The 15,267-nt window shown below is 50.2% G+C and overlaps 1 protein-coding gene across 1 annotated transcript in view; it reads left to right on the top strand.

The window, feature by feature from the left end:
• The window catches only part of LOC125942093 (uncharacterized), a 43,004-nt gene extending 42,018 nt beyond the window's left edge, over positions 1–986 (top strand). The window contains exon 2 of the mRNA XM_049660060.1: positions 418–986. Coding sequence (XP_049516017.1) covers positions 418–800 — 383 coding nt within the window. The 3' untranslated portion in view covers positions 801–986. The remainder of the gene's footprint in view (positions 1–417) is intronic.
• Positions 987–15,267: the final 14,281 nt, after the last annotated feature.

Here is a 15,267-nt window from a genome sequence, read left to right on the forward strand (position 1 = left end):
CAATTCTTCATTTATTTTCCTTTAATTTATTACTAATTTATTGCTAAACTAATTTATTTTAAATTTCGATCATAATACCACCCGGTTCGTAGCCTATCCCCCACAGTGGGTTGTGCCATTGATTGAGGCATCATCATCATCACTTGGGCGTTGAGACAGCCTAGGCCGCGTTGGGCGCCATTGCCTGCCAGAGTACCTCAGTACCTCTCGCAAGCGAACGCTCCTCCCGCACCAGTATGCCCGCTGGCTCCGATCACCAGGCGTCGGGTCGCCAGCGCCCGTCGACGCTTTGGGGAAGAGAGCGACTGAGAACTAGGGCACAGGGCCGCGACCAGCTGGCCGATGTGACCCGAGGTGAGCCGAGGAACGAGCAGCGGACTGCGCGCACCCGCCGTCCGTTGGAGCGACCACGTGGAGGTGGGGGCAACCGCGGCGCGGGTAGGAGCGACTCGACCGACGAACCAGGGCGCCAAGGCTCCAACTCGCCACCAGCGAGAAATGTGCGCTCGTTGCGCCACGTGGCCACGTTGGTTGCACACGTGGGGGATCAGCCTCCCCGCCTGTACGCTAGCGCAGCTCCATGGAGGACGCAACTGCGGGTGCAGCGCGCCCGCGGCCTGGACGTGTCCCTGCCACCGGAAGCCCCGGGCAGGTACTGCGAAATCTGCGGTGGCCTCGTGATCGACGCCGCGCGGCATGCAGCCTCGGAGCTGCATATCTCCAAGATGGAGGAGGCCGCCGCCAGGCCACTGCATATCCCCAAGATGGCGGAGGCCGCGGCCCAGGGAAGCTTGCCGTGATGCTAGCGAGCTGCGTGACAGGATGGCGCGCGATCCTGTCTTGGCGGCCCTTGTCCTGGGACCGGCTCCTCCTGCCCCGCCGCTGAAACCCTGGGATGTCGAGGTCCAAAAGAGGCGGACGCCTTCGATTTCGATTGATCGGAGGGCATTTGAAACTTTTAAAATAAATGTGTCGAAGAAACCTTTGTAGCATCATAGCCTCCTATACACTTTCTGTGTCCGCGCAATCACTACGGGGCGGTTCAACCTCCTTGCACGGCCGCTGGATAAAAAACGCCGCATATCCACGGGGTGAATGATGATGAGTGGGCGAAGCTCCGGAGGGAATCATCAGTAAACCGTGAATCTTCCGTGTAATTCGCCCAGTCTCGCCGCACTAAATCGAACGATTGACTTCCACCAATGACACGCGCCATATGTGACGTCATTCCTATTTTATAACAGCGCCCTTCATTAAAATTGCACCATCTCCCGCTTAAGGGGACGCTTGCACAAACGCGTTGGAAACGTGCAGTACTCTTATAGTAAGGGGGAGAGGCCACAGCGTCTTACGCAGCCGTTTACACATGCCGGAACGTGCACCGCGTTTGCCGACGCCATCACATGACTGCTGAGAGAGTATAACCCCCGTATTCATAAACGCTCCTCGACTTGAACTTGACTTGCCACCGCCTTCAACGCGTTTCGAACGCGCTGCCCAAGGCGGTGGCAAGTCAAGTTCAAGTCGAGGAGCGTTTATGAGTACGGGGGTAAGGCGGAGAGGCCACAGCGTCTTACACCAGCTTCTTACACGGGCCGTAACGCGCTAGCACAAACGCGTTAGAAACGCGCAGTCTTTCGTTAATGTTGGGTATTATTGTCATCGTGGTGCGTGTGTCCATGTGCGGTTCGTGGCGTAGTGGTTAGCGCCGCGTGTTCGGAAGCGAGGGGTCCCTGGTTCGATTCCGCGCTACGGACACAACTTTCGGAATTTTTTTTTCATAAAAGTAGATGTGGCTACCTACTACGACGACGACTACTACTACTACTACAGAGGAGGGACAGACCCACACCCTAAGGAGCTTCGCCCCTAAAAAAAAAAAGGTGCGGCCTGCCGCGTCGGGCGCGCTCCTATGGGAGCGAACGTGACGGCCGTAGTTGCATTGTCGGCCGCTTGGCTAGGCCGAACGGCGCTAGCTGAGGGGGATGGAACGCGTCGGCTTGCACGCGCGACGGCGTTCCAAGCGCGTTCCTGACGCATTTGCTATGCCGATGCCAGACAACAGCCCCCGGCGTGTGGCGCCTCGGCGGATCACACCGTTTTCGATGCACGCGGCAGGCCACACCTTTTTTTTTTTTATCCAGTGGCCGTGCTCCTTGCCTGACCTCGTCGCAGGTCGCCCGCTAGGGGCGCTGCTACCCCATATTAGTTCGCTAGCCGCCGTGCCTAGTTAAAGGCGCGAAAAATTGCGTGTGCGCGTCTTCGTTAGTGTCAAATAGAGACAAAATTCATTTGCCTCGACTGCCAACGGTTCGCTGGTTTTCTGAGAGATCACCACGTTTCTGCAGCAGTCCACGGCTGTGAAAAAACTTGTCTTCTGCCTTCGATTGACGCGGTGAGCTGCGACAGGGTATTGAAAGACTTGGCTGTGGTGACACTGTCGAAGCCGTATTGAGGACGTCTAGCAGCAACGCAAATGAGGGCCTTCTGGCCGAAAAGAAGACATCATGGTCACGCGCGAGTTATGCTACTTTAAGTGAGTGATTTGATGGGGCGTTTTGTGAGTTGATACCCAGTTATATGGCGTATGCTGGACCTGGATGCACCTCGTACAGTAAGAGAAAGGTCCTGGGCATCTCCTTTCATGAAATGCCGAGTGACGAAGAACGTCGAGAGAAGTGGCTCAAAGTTGGAATGCGTCAGATACTTGCTAAGAGAGATGCACTTTTGCTTTGTTCTGACTAGAAAGCTCTCGTCTGACGCCATTAAATCTTTTTTTTTTTTTGAGGAGGTCAGCTGGAAGCAACGACCAGACAGACACACGAGCAGTTTTGTGTGGAATCGAAAAGTCTCCGAAGATATGCCCTGCGTGATCATCAAAAAGCAGCAACGTAAAGGACACGGAAGACAGCACATGCTCGTCGCTACGCCGGCAACTGAGCGTAAGCACTACACCAGAACCATCCGAAGAATTTCCCAAAGAGGCGATAGCAGCGCTGGTCAACCACATTACCCGGCGCAAGGAAACGCTTCGTTCGCCAGAATGTGCAGCACTAGCGATGGTTGGCGGATACCTGTCGAGAGCTGCTAATGAGCGGATGTCTTGCAAAGAATGCCTCAGTTTGGTAACAAAGCCCTAGCCCTCGGCGCCGTCAGATTCTCTGATTAAGCTTCAAGACAGAGGCGGTCTGTTGTATCCGTCAGACGAACTCGTAGTTGTGCTGAACTCTTTGCACAAGTAGCTTGAAGTAGTGCTCGCTAAGCGAAGAAAGTTTAAGCAGTCGCTGAGGGAGCCTGCCGTGAATGCTGCTCAAGCGCTGCGAGAACGTGAACTCTTCAAGTGTTCAGTGCCTGAGCATCACGAGAAGCTGTTTGAGATCATACTGACAAAGTTCTGCCGACCTCTATTCACTAATGTTGCGCTGAAGATAATGGACAAGAACGACAACGCAAAACTTTTTTCACAGAAGCCCCTGTAACGAAAGCTCACAAACTTTAAATCCAAATGATGGCAATAAAAGTGTTGTGTGGAGCCGCGATATTGTTTTTATTGCGATAGCAATTATATGGACACTTGAACCGGATTTCTGCCGTCGGCGTCGTCGTCGCCGTCGTCGTCGCCGTCGTCGTCGCCGTCGTCGTCGCCGTCGCCGTGACGTTCCCTATAGATAAAATCTTCGCCGCGCGCCGTATGCCCGAGAGGAAGCGTGCGGAGACGCGCGCTATCACGGAGAGCGAACGCACTCAATCTCCCACGCGCAAGCAAGCAAGCAGGAAGCCAGCGCCGGAGGGAGCAAGGGGGGGGGGGGGGGGCACTTCTCTGCCAACAACCGCGCTCGTCGCTCGCTCGCACCGTCTCTTATCTCCACACGGCTCTGACCTTTAAGTGCATTCGCCGCTCAGTTTCCGTTGAAGCGATAGACCGCACGTACCTTCGCCCGCTGCGGCGTATGCTTGCTGCCAGCGTTTTGACAGTCGTTGTCTGCTGTAATTCAGTGTGATCTCTTCGTGTTTGTGCGCGCTCACACCACGCTTGTTCATTCAGTTCGTAATAGTCGGGCCACATTTTCCAACGCACGCTACACATGCAATGCTGCCCGGATCGGCAGTGCAGCGCTACAGGTGTGTCCCTTCGCACGCGCTGCCCACAGGAAGCGCTTCTCATCAACACCACCGTTTCACACGCGCCTTCTCGTGGTCATCGAGTCTCTCTTCATGTCGGTCTACTTACGCCGCAGCACACCTGCTTACTTAATCAGCTCATGTTTACTACAATTCATATTGCTACCAAAGCCGCTCACCTTACTTCGTATGACATTGCTGTGTTGCTATCGCATTCATTGCTTCGCCCTTAGGGCGAAACTGTGACATTTTTTTTTCCTGCTGCTTTCTGGGTTTTTTTTCCCACACTGACATACAAAACATATGTAATAATAAGCAGAAGGAAAATGAAGCTTCATAGTCGTACAGATGAGAACTGTGGTTTTCCTTGTATCGTTTTTTTTTTTTTTCTGCGCCAGAAGCAATTCGCAGCGGCCTGTATACGTGTCTGTGTCGGCGTTAAACGCCCGCAGATGTGAAACGATAGAATCGGCACCTATAAAAAAAATTACGTGATAAATAGTTATGCTACAGCGCATGTCGTGGTATAGCGTCTTGGACGGACGGACGGACGGACGGACGGACGGACGGACGGACGGACGGACGGACGGACGGACGGACGGACGGACGGACGGACGGACGGACGGACGGACGGACGGACGGACGGACGGACGGACGGACGGACGGACGGACGGACGGACGGACGGACGGACGGACGGACGGACGGACGGACGGACGGACGGACGGACGGACGGACGGACGGACGGACGGACGGACGGACGGACGGACGGACGGACGGACGGACGGACGGACGGACGGACGGACGGACGGACGGACGGACGGACGGACGGATGGATGGATGGATGGATGGATGGATGGATGGATGGATGGATGGATGGATGGATGGATGGATGGATGGATGGATGGATGGATGGATGGATGGATGGATGGATGGATGGATGGATGGATGGATGGATGGATGGATGGATGGATGGATGGATGGATGGATGGATGGATGGATGGATGGATGGATGGATGGATGGATGGATGGATGGATGGATGGATGGATGGATGGATGGATGGATGGATGGATGGATGGATGGATGGATGGATGGATGGATGGATGGATGGATGGATGGATGGATGGATGGATGGATGGATGGATGGATGGATGGATGGATGGATGGATGGATGGATGGATGGATGGATGGATGGATGGATGGATGGATGGATGGATGGATGGATGGATGGATGGATGGATGGATGGATGGATGGATGGATGGATGGATGGATGGATGGATGGATGGATGGATGGATGGATGGATGGATGGATGGATGGATGGATGGATGGATGGATGGATGGATGGATGGATGGATGGATGGATGGATGGATGGATGGATGGATGGATGGATGGATGGATGGATGGATGGATGGATGGATGGATGGATGGATGGATGGATGGATGGATGGATGGATGGATGGATGGATGGATGGATGGATGGATGGATGGATGGATGGATGGATGGATGGATGGATGGATGGATGGATGGATGGATGGATGGATGGATGGATGGATGGATGGATGGATGGATGGATGGATGGATGGATGGATGGATGGATGGATGGATGGATGGATGGATGGATGGATGGATGGATGGATGGATGGATGGATGGATGGATGGATGGATGGATGGATGGATGGATGGATGGATGGATGGATGGATGGATGGATGGATGGATGGATGGATGGATGGATGGATGGATGGATGGATGGATGGATGGATGGATGGATGGATGGATGGATGGATGGATGGATGGATGGATGGATGGATGGATGGATGGATGGATGGATGGATGGATGGATGGATGGATGGATGGATGGATGGATGGATGGATGGATGGATGGATGGATGGATGGATGGATGGATGGATGGATGGATGGATGGATGGATGGATGGATGGATGGATGGATGGATGGATGGATGGATGGATGGATGGATGGATGGATGGATGGATGGATGGATGGATGGATGGATGGATGGATGGATGGATGGATGGATGGATGATGGATGGATGATGGATGGATGAATGATGGATGATTGGATGGATGATGGATGGATGGATGGATGCGCATGCATGCATGCATGAATGCTATGAGCATCCCCTTTGAAACAGGGTGGTGGGTTGCGCCAGCAAGCGCGTGTTATTATTTTGCCTAATGTCCTACCTTTATTTTTCAGAAACACACAAACACAAAGAATTCCAAGCATCAATTAACCTCTTTAAACCATAACTGGGAACTCTGCTTCTGTACGCCTCCGTTGTACATCTCCGCTACCCCTTATTCTGGGTGGTAGCGAAGACAAAGAGCATAAACGGCAAAGAACACCGACAACTGGTGGTGAGCGACGGAACTACGCGCGACGACCGGTTCCCTGCGTAATCGGCGCCGATGGGCAGGTATGAAGTATATAGGAGGTAGCATATATCAAATTGAAACCAAGTGACCTTTGGTCTTACGGGAGTCGCGATACATGAGTGGAGATGAAGCTTCTTGCCCAATCTCCTGCACGGGAAACCAAGCGGATTCCCACCGGCGGAGCGCCCCCCCCCCCCCCCCCAACCCTTCGAACTGGTCAGAAGTGGAGACCGCCATGTGGTTGCGGAGCCCCGCACCTACTGAAACGAGTAATATAGTAAGTCAGTGGCTCCGGAATCGGTGCTCCAGGCGAGCGCCGAAACTGAGAATGCTGCCAGCGACAACGAAGCAAGGACCTCCGGTAAACGTCTTGTTCTCCTGCTTTGTGGTTCCCTGCCTTTGTTGTACGACCCAGGCTACCGTCTCGGTCTCTACGAGCCTGCATCCATGCGAGACTTCTGGCTTGCAATAAATGTTATTTGTACAAGTGTGTTGTCTGCTTGGTCCTTGCACTGCCGAAGTCTAATCGTGCAAGATGAACGTCTGTGAGTTGACCTTCAAGTCTAAGCCTTTACGTAAAAAGGCGACTTGGCGAGAACCCCATCCACAAATTCCCTTGGCGTCAACGCTGCCTTCGTCAGTGGATATCTGGGATATAGTACAATGATGATGATGATGATGATGATGATGATGATACACTCTTTGTAACGGACGGGCGCACTACTACGCCCTAACCATGTGGCTCTACCGGTAAATGCACAAAATAATGAAAAAGAGCATAAACGGCAAAAAAACAAAATATCTAAGTGAAAATAAAAAATTCCGGCAGAACCCATCTCACGATGAATTGCCGACGTTAATGCGATCAGCATTGAAGTAACGTACCGACACCCTATATTGGCAAATTCTTCACATCCGTGTAGCAGACTCCTTTAGTTTTCTGCTCTGTAGCTCAACGCTGCCAACTCGATGCACGCTCTCGTCCCATTGTTGTTGTTGTTGTTGTCGTTGTTGTTGCCTGTTCCACATGACCTGGCTTCAGACTCTCGCCGCGATGTTATGGTGTTTCCTGCAGTTGAGAGCATGCGTTCACTGGGCACCTCTGTAGCAAGGGATGGGAAGGTATCGCAAAGCAATTTTGGAGATTCCTGGATACAGTGAACCTCCATGCTCTTTCCAATATTTCAAAGGATCAGCCTTTCTTGGGATCAGCGGCTCATTGAAGTATTTTTCAACTTCTTGACTATAGACGGTTTCATCCATCGCCACCGCGCTCTGGCAACGCTGTGCGCCGGCATCCGGCGCCCTTAGGAAACTTCCGGTAGCCGTTCCTTTTGCTCGTTTTTGCTGGTATTTGTTCGCTCGCGCGCTCGTCCTGTGCATATTCTGTGTTATTTTCGGGTATATCGATATAAGTGCTACTTGTGGCATTCAGTGTGTTGCGTGACGGCTCTTGGAGCATCGACTATTTTCATTACGTTTACTCGTCAACGGTGCTTTTCAAATCTGGGAGCCTACCAAGAGCTCCCAGATTTGCTCTGCTCACTTCATCCATAGGTACGTTACTACGTGGAGTAGCCGGACTGCTATAATTCTGAATAATAAAAGTGCTACTGCGCGATTGTCCTGGCCGTATGTCGTGTAACTCACGCGAGAGCAGCTCGACTCTCGAGTTTGCCCGCTCGTCCAGTTTCTTGCCTCGGCGTGGATCGCCATGCTACGAACATGAGTTAAAATTATTGTTTAACAGGTGCCATGCTGCCACCGTTTTATTTTAATGTTTTTCGTATCTGGGGCACAAGTGCACTTCTGCAGCTTTACTACCTAGGTACATGTGCGCATTGGTTTATCACGTTTAACGTCCCAAAGCGACTCAGGCTATGACGGACGCTGCAGTGGAGGGCTCCGGATAATTTCGACCACCTGTGGTTTTTTAACGTGCACTGGCATCGCACAGTACGCTTACCTCTAGCATTTCGCCTCGATCGAAATGCGACGGCCGGGGCCCAAACGGCGTCTTTCGGGTCAGCAACCGGGCACCGTAACCGCCGAGCCACCGCGGCGGCTTGTGAGCATTCGTATCGGTATCGCAGAGCAGAATCGCAGAAAAGTTAGCGATTTCCGTGCATGCATGTAGGAAGTTTCGGCCACATTCTAAAAGCATTTACGAATTAACAGAGGCCAATTATGGATTGCAATCTCGTGCCCAACACTACAGGTTTAATTTTGTTGGAAGTGTGGTAAATTCGTGACCATTTAAGTTAGTCCCATTTCAGTCGATCTAGGCTTCTCGCACTAAATGACTTTTGAGAATGTACAGTTATTTGTGAATGCATATTGAAAAGCAGAAACAAGGCATATGCTGCAGTAAACATGTGCATGTACACATGCACAGCTTACCACTTGATCTCCATCTCGCAGCAATAAACGTGCCATAGCGAAATGCAAAAACGCCCGTGTGCTTGTGTTGTAGGGCACGTTAAAGAACCTCAGGTGGTCAAAATTAATCCGAAACCCTCCACTACGGCGAGCCTCATAATCAGAACTGGCAAGTAAAACCCCAGAAAGAAGAAAAAAGCGCCATTAAAGTTTTTCTAGTTTTCGGCAGTCCCATTATCTGCCTTGAAGACAACACTCTGCGTTCATTGCATGTCCTCTCTAAGATGCTCCGCTTGTTGCTCCGGAGTTGTAACTGAGGGAAGGTGTTTAGAGCTCGGACGAAAACGAAAATTGCATATCATCGTCCAGCGGATCGGGCAGCTCTCTGCCCCTAAACATAAGCTTTTGGCGATACCGATCTTTTGCTTCGGTGCTAAGCGCCTTAATTTAGTCGCTCGTCATCTCGACAATATTCACGATGTAGAATCAGATCATCACAGATTCCACCAAGCAGTGCAAACATCGACACGCCGGCCTCACGTCGCGCATGCCTTCAAACAACATAGCCGGAAGTGCTTCTAGCTCTCCTGCCGGAACTTCCGATGGGGCAACCAATCAGCGGCAAGCGAGGTTTGTTTGTAAACACTGAAACCGTCTATAAGGCGTGAGCTCAATGTGCTGGTTCTTTTTTGACGCCAGCAGTTCGACAGTCTGCCTCACCTGGCATTCTTTGCTTGCGGCATGACTTGTCGATGGCCTCGGATTTTGAAAGTGCTGCGATGGAGAGTTCATGCGAGCGTGTCGACCACTAATGCCAGCAGCTCAGCAGCCTGTGACTGATTGAATGTATTTGTGCAGAAAATATATTTAAACCTCGGATCACATAGTGTTGCGATCATTAGTTCCTTTTGTTCTGCATAAAGAGGGAACCGTGACTCCAAGCTCTTCAGCAAGTTCTTTGCAAACAAAGCTGCTTGGTTTTCAATGTTGGTGTGCCCCTTAAGGAGTTGTTCTGTCCCGTAAAGAAATAGCACAGTTGATGATATAGCTCTATACTTCTGGACGCTAAGATCTGTAGTCGCATCTGCAATAGGCTGCAGGGTCTGCACTAAGCTTCCAGCAACATTCCACTCACTTTGGGAAAGGCAGCTCACACTTGTTTCTGATGTTGCTAATTCGAGTGAGACAGCGTCTCTTCACTGCACCAAGCGGCTCAGCGTTGCGTGTTTACTGTTCCAACGCGTGTTCACTTCTTGAATGACGCCTATACTTGGCAGCTCCATGCTGTTACGTCTCAACCTGGGCCAGCGTATACCTTGGACGTTTCCTGCGAGGCAGCCCCTTTCATCGGCGTCGCCCAGACGGCGACAGTGCCCGACACAGACGGTGACCGGCAGACAAGCGTCCCAAATCGGCAGTGCGCATCCTTTGGTAGTTGCTCAGAGGCAGCCCCATTCACCAGCGCGGTCCAGGCGGCGACAGCGCACGACACCGACCATGACAAGCTGACCGTCGCGGAGATGCCACGGATTGATGCGAGAGGCCAACTTCGAAGAATTACTACCGTGGGAACGGCAACGATCTTGGTTTCCCAGATGGCCACGCAGTAGCAGCAAATACGAGGGTGAGGATGCAACATTAGAGACGGAGTTCTGTGAACAATACAACCCCACTGATTGGCCGCACCAAGGTCATCAGATTCCCTAGTCGGGTCAAATAGGGAAGACGACTGCATTAAAAGCGGATACGTGTGGTGCAGTTGGGTGGGTCTGACGATGTCTTGGGGCGAGCTCAGACGTTTAATATGCTCCTGATGGAGTGGGCTTCCGTACCAGGGGCCAGTGTATACATAATGTAAAACCATTTTCCTTATTCCTACTGCTGGGCGTACTCATCAATGGGCTTGGTGGATTCCTGGCCCAAACGCCACCTCGAGCCGCAACAAACTGGTTGGCAGCGGTGAGACCACGAAGGCAGTCCTCACGATCTGGCATCGGCGGACTTTGGAACCTTCGCAAGCTCGAGGTAAACTGCGGACGGAAGAGCGACTTCTGTGGATCCGGGATCAGCAGAACTCTTCGTGGCTCACGGAGGCACAACCGTTGCAGTAACGCTGTGGAATCCAACGTTACTAAACTAGCTTCAGTTGTAAAACTCGGCGGCGTTGCGCGGAACCGCCACCCGCCCGCGCCTTCATGGCGCTGCCGTCGCACCAACTTCACTTCCCTACTAGCCGGCTACGCGAACTGGCCGGACGAAACACGCGGTGCGGCGTTGGTGTATTCTGTGGTTGGTTGTTGACGGCGTATTTCAGGAAGCATGTCATCCGCGAAACTGTAGCCTTCGCCGCGTTTGTAAAGGATATTAGCAGACGATGCCGACGTGCTGCGTTCCTGACTGCAACAAGCGGCTATCGAACGATGTCGACAGTTCGGCGCGCCATTTCTTGTGTGCTCCCAGCAATGCGACACTTCGCTCGGCGTTGAACAGAGCGATTCCTTGTGCCGACCGGGAACTCTCTGCGTCATCCATGGTGTGTAATTTACACTTTCAGGAGCAGGACATCTTAGTGTTTGTGCATATTATCAATGGACAGACGGTTGAGGTGCCCCGAGACAAGTGGACACTTGCCGAGGGTGCAGTGCCGAAAGTGTTCCCGAACCTGCCGACCCTGCAATTTTCGGCTGCGACCAACCGGTTGGTCGCAGTGTCGCAGCGATCGCTGCGATTTTCCGTCGAAATTGCGCCGAGAGCTATTTCGCGGTCTGTTTTGGAAAATAGCGTCGGTCGCTCAACACAACGTTTATAGGTATACTTTTTTTTGTCTATAAATGTTGGCTCAACAAGCCTCGAACAGTGCAAATAATTGAGTGGAGCCGTGGATTGCGCAATCGGTACGTACCATCAGCACCGACAAGCAAACAGTGCAGATAAAAACTCGTAGGTCAGCTTCGGTTTTGTGATTTCTATGCGTTTGTTGACACGCTACGTTGCTAATCACGCGACGCTTTTTTTTACGTTGGCTTTGGGTGATGATAGTATACATACGTAGTTTGGCGCGCTTTTCCGTTATTCACACGCGCTGCGAGTTGGTAAATACTACGAGGTGTCCCTCACGGGAAGGCATGGCCTTCGGATGTCGTCCCAATTTTCTGCTTGTACAAGCTACTCGCGATATGCGAAAACGCCACAGTTGTAGCACGGTATGCTTTTACGGATGGCACAATTTAAAGAATATGCAACTACAGACAAGTGATGCGGTCAAATGGTCCCGCTATACGCGCGACCATTTAGTTGCAGTCGGTTGGTTTGGGCTTTCATGCGCATTTTCCTCAATGAATTATCTCATTTCAAGGTTCGGTTAATTCCGCTGCGAGACGCGACTGCTTATCAAGCTCGCAAAGCGAACGTGCAAACTATATATCGTAATGAATGTTCTACAATAGCATGTTTAACGCTTTGACTGGGAATAAACAGCACTGTCAATTTGTTTTCGAAGCATTATTTAAACAGTTTTTTTCCCATCTTTCTGATGTATCATTTTTCTCCTGCACAAAAACCAATAAACCTTCAATGTGTTGCAGACTTTGTATCCTTACTGCACTTGTATTCACCCTGACATTAAAAGCTAATTGCATATTTCGCTTACTTCAGTGCATCGAATTGCTTTTGTTTATGCTGGTCGTAACATATCGCAGTATTCTAAGAAACTACTTCGCCATAAACATCCTTGCTTTTCCTTGCTTCTTGTCTCTACTTCCTGTAAAACACATGCAACAATGCGAAAAGCAGACAAACACCTTGTTTTTATAAGCAGTAGACAACACATTAAACAAAAAGCAGATCAAAATTGCGCAGTGAAATCAGCTGGTTGCATTCCTTCCTGCGAATGATAGCATATTTTCAAGCGTGGGTGGTTCTTGCATGTCCACAGCTCATAAAGTGTGCAGACTCATCACGATGCATAGGCCTTGCCCGTCAAGATGGAGGCAATGTTGCTAATGAGTCTGCAATTACATGTATTGTGCATAAACTCGTATAACCATGTTCCATCATTAGTCAGGTGATCCTGCTCCGACTCATATTCAAATTCTACTCAGCTGAGCTTGCCCTGACTACCACGTGCCAATATTCACCAAAAGTTTACTCAACCGAGCTTGCTCTTACTCGCATTCTTACTCGTACCAAAATTCTATTCAGCCAGACTTACACGAACTCAGACTCGTGGTTAGTTCAACGTCTTAGTGAGCCGGCGTTTGAGTGAGTTCATCGAGCTATGTATACATTACATTATGTGAACTATGCGGCACATAAGCAAACATTACATATGAGTACGTGTTGCATCGGATGAAATAAGGACAATTGTACACATTGCAGTTAGTTTTATAGAATTTAATTGACCATTGCCTGAAAGCTTCGCCTCATGTCGATTCAAGCAAGTGCATTGGATCTGCATCATATTTTTTGCCAATTCTGCTGGCTATCTTGGCCGTTACTGGGTGGCCACATTTTGTACATTTCAACACAAAGTTGAATAAACGACTGTGGTGCAATATATTAAAAAAATGTGGTTGATCCCTCTTATATAGGAATCGGTATAGAACACGAAAGTGAAACGTGTCTTCACAGAAGTAGTGTAATGTTTATTGCACATTGATATATAATGTCTATTGGTGTTTTGTGGCTAAAGCGCCCTTAGGCGTTGATGCACCCACGCTGACGCCTGGTGGCACGTCTCCTCCATCACGACTACCAACGTCGATGACCATGAGCAACCGTCGTGCATATGGAAGCTGCACTACGCTGCACACGCTAGCACAACGCGAAAGACGAAGCACGTAACTGACACACTAATACAACGCGCAAGACAAAGCACGTAACTGAATCGTCACCGAGTCAAATCAGCGCGTACAGCGCGTCGTAATTGCAGCCTCCGCGATCAACTTCAGAAACATTTTCAGAGCTAATTGCGGAGGCCACGCTCCGCTGTGCTGAGTACGGTGAACGCCACCTAGGTGGCGTTGGTAGTGCTTCTTGATGCCAGCGTCCCTTCGAATGCTGGCATCGAGGCGTCGTAGTGCTGAGACCACCGAAGCGTTCACTGTCGGTGCGCGTTAGTGTCATAATGCAGTACTTCTCTTTTCTGCTCGTAGGCGGCGGCACCGCCCCGAGCAAGAGCGCGGGTACACGGAGGAGTGTTAGATATATAAGGCGCGTCTGTGTAGCTCTCTGCAAATGCGTTTGTGGCGCAATGGGTTAAACGCTCGGCGATCTATCGTCGCGGACCGAGAGGTCGTGGGTTCGATTTCCAAATTTTGCATGTTTGTGGAACTTTTTCTTCTGGTTTCTTTCTTTGTATTATGTTCGTGTATGTTCGTGTGACGTATTTCCGTGACGGAAATACGTCAGTGAAGTCTTGGTGGACCCCGGCATAAAACACTTTCGTGTTAAAAAGATGCTTGCATCACTGCAAGTACAACAATCAGAACATGATACAAACACATGCACATAAGATGCACACAAATGCTAAATTCATAAACAGACGGAATCAGTAGGCCACCACCTATAGAAAAAAAAAAGAAAAAGCACAGGCCAATGCTGCAATGGGACCACACATAACCAATCGCCTTGAAAGTTGCATGGGCTATAAGAGAAAAACATGTGGAACCTAGCAGTAATTACCTCGAGGTACCAGCTATGGACGCTTTTGCATTCGCAGCTGGCCACTCAAGCACACAAGTGTGTTCAGTGTGTACTTAGGCACACTTTTATTGTCTATATCTTAAAAATGTAATCTGGTCTCCTCAAAAATTTGAGAATGTTTGGATTCTGAGGCTTGCAAAGGTAAATATTTTTATTCCATTCTCGTTCAAGGTGAAAGCTCATGCAAAAGCTTAGAGATATTGTCAGTGCCCCTCACTTTCCCTCAGAACATATGTAGTCTGTTATTGACATTCGAGCAGCTTTTTAACAGCAAGAAAGGGAATCAGCTACCCCTGTTTTCAGCATTGGGTTAACGCAGGCAATTCAGGGAGGCATAAAGTTTTGCCAATACAATCGGTTCGGGAATACCAGATTAAATTATACCTTTACGCTTTCCTTGCACTTTCTTATTTTGGTCAAATAATAAAAAATGGCTCCAATTAGCATGCTCTAACTTTGGTCTAATATAGGTTAAGTACATGACTAGCTTAACAGACTGGGATGCTGGCTTTCAATTCAGGGAAAAGAACCATAGCACCTGCTCCAGTTGCATATGTTTTTGGTTATCTGGGGTTTTCAGCCTCACTTTTAAGATAGTGCTGAAGCAGGTAGAAGCACACACATGCTATTAGTGGATAGTTTCGATAGTTTCTCACTTTATACT

Source organism: Dermacentor silvarum, chromosome 1, assembly GCF_013339745.2.
Source record: "Dermacentor silvarum isolate Dsil-2018 chromosome 1, BIME_Dsil_1.4, whole genome shotgun sequence".
Lineage (NCBI taxonomy): Eukaryota > Metazoa > Arthropoda > Arachnida > Ixodida > Ixodidae > Dermacentor > Dermacentor silvarum.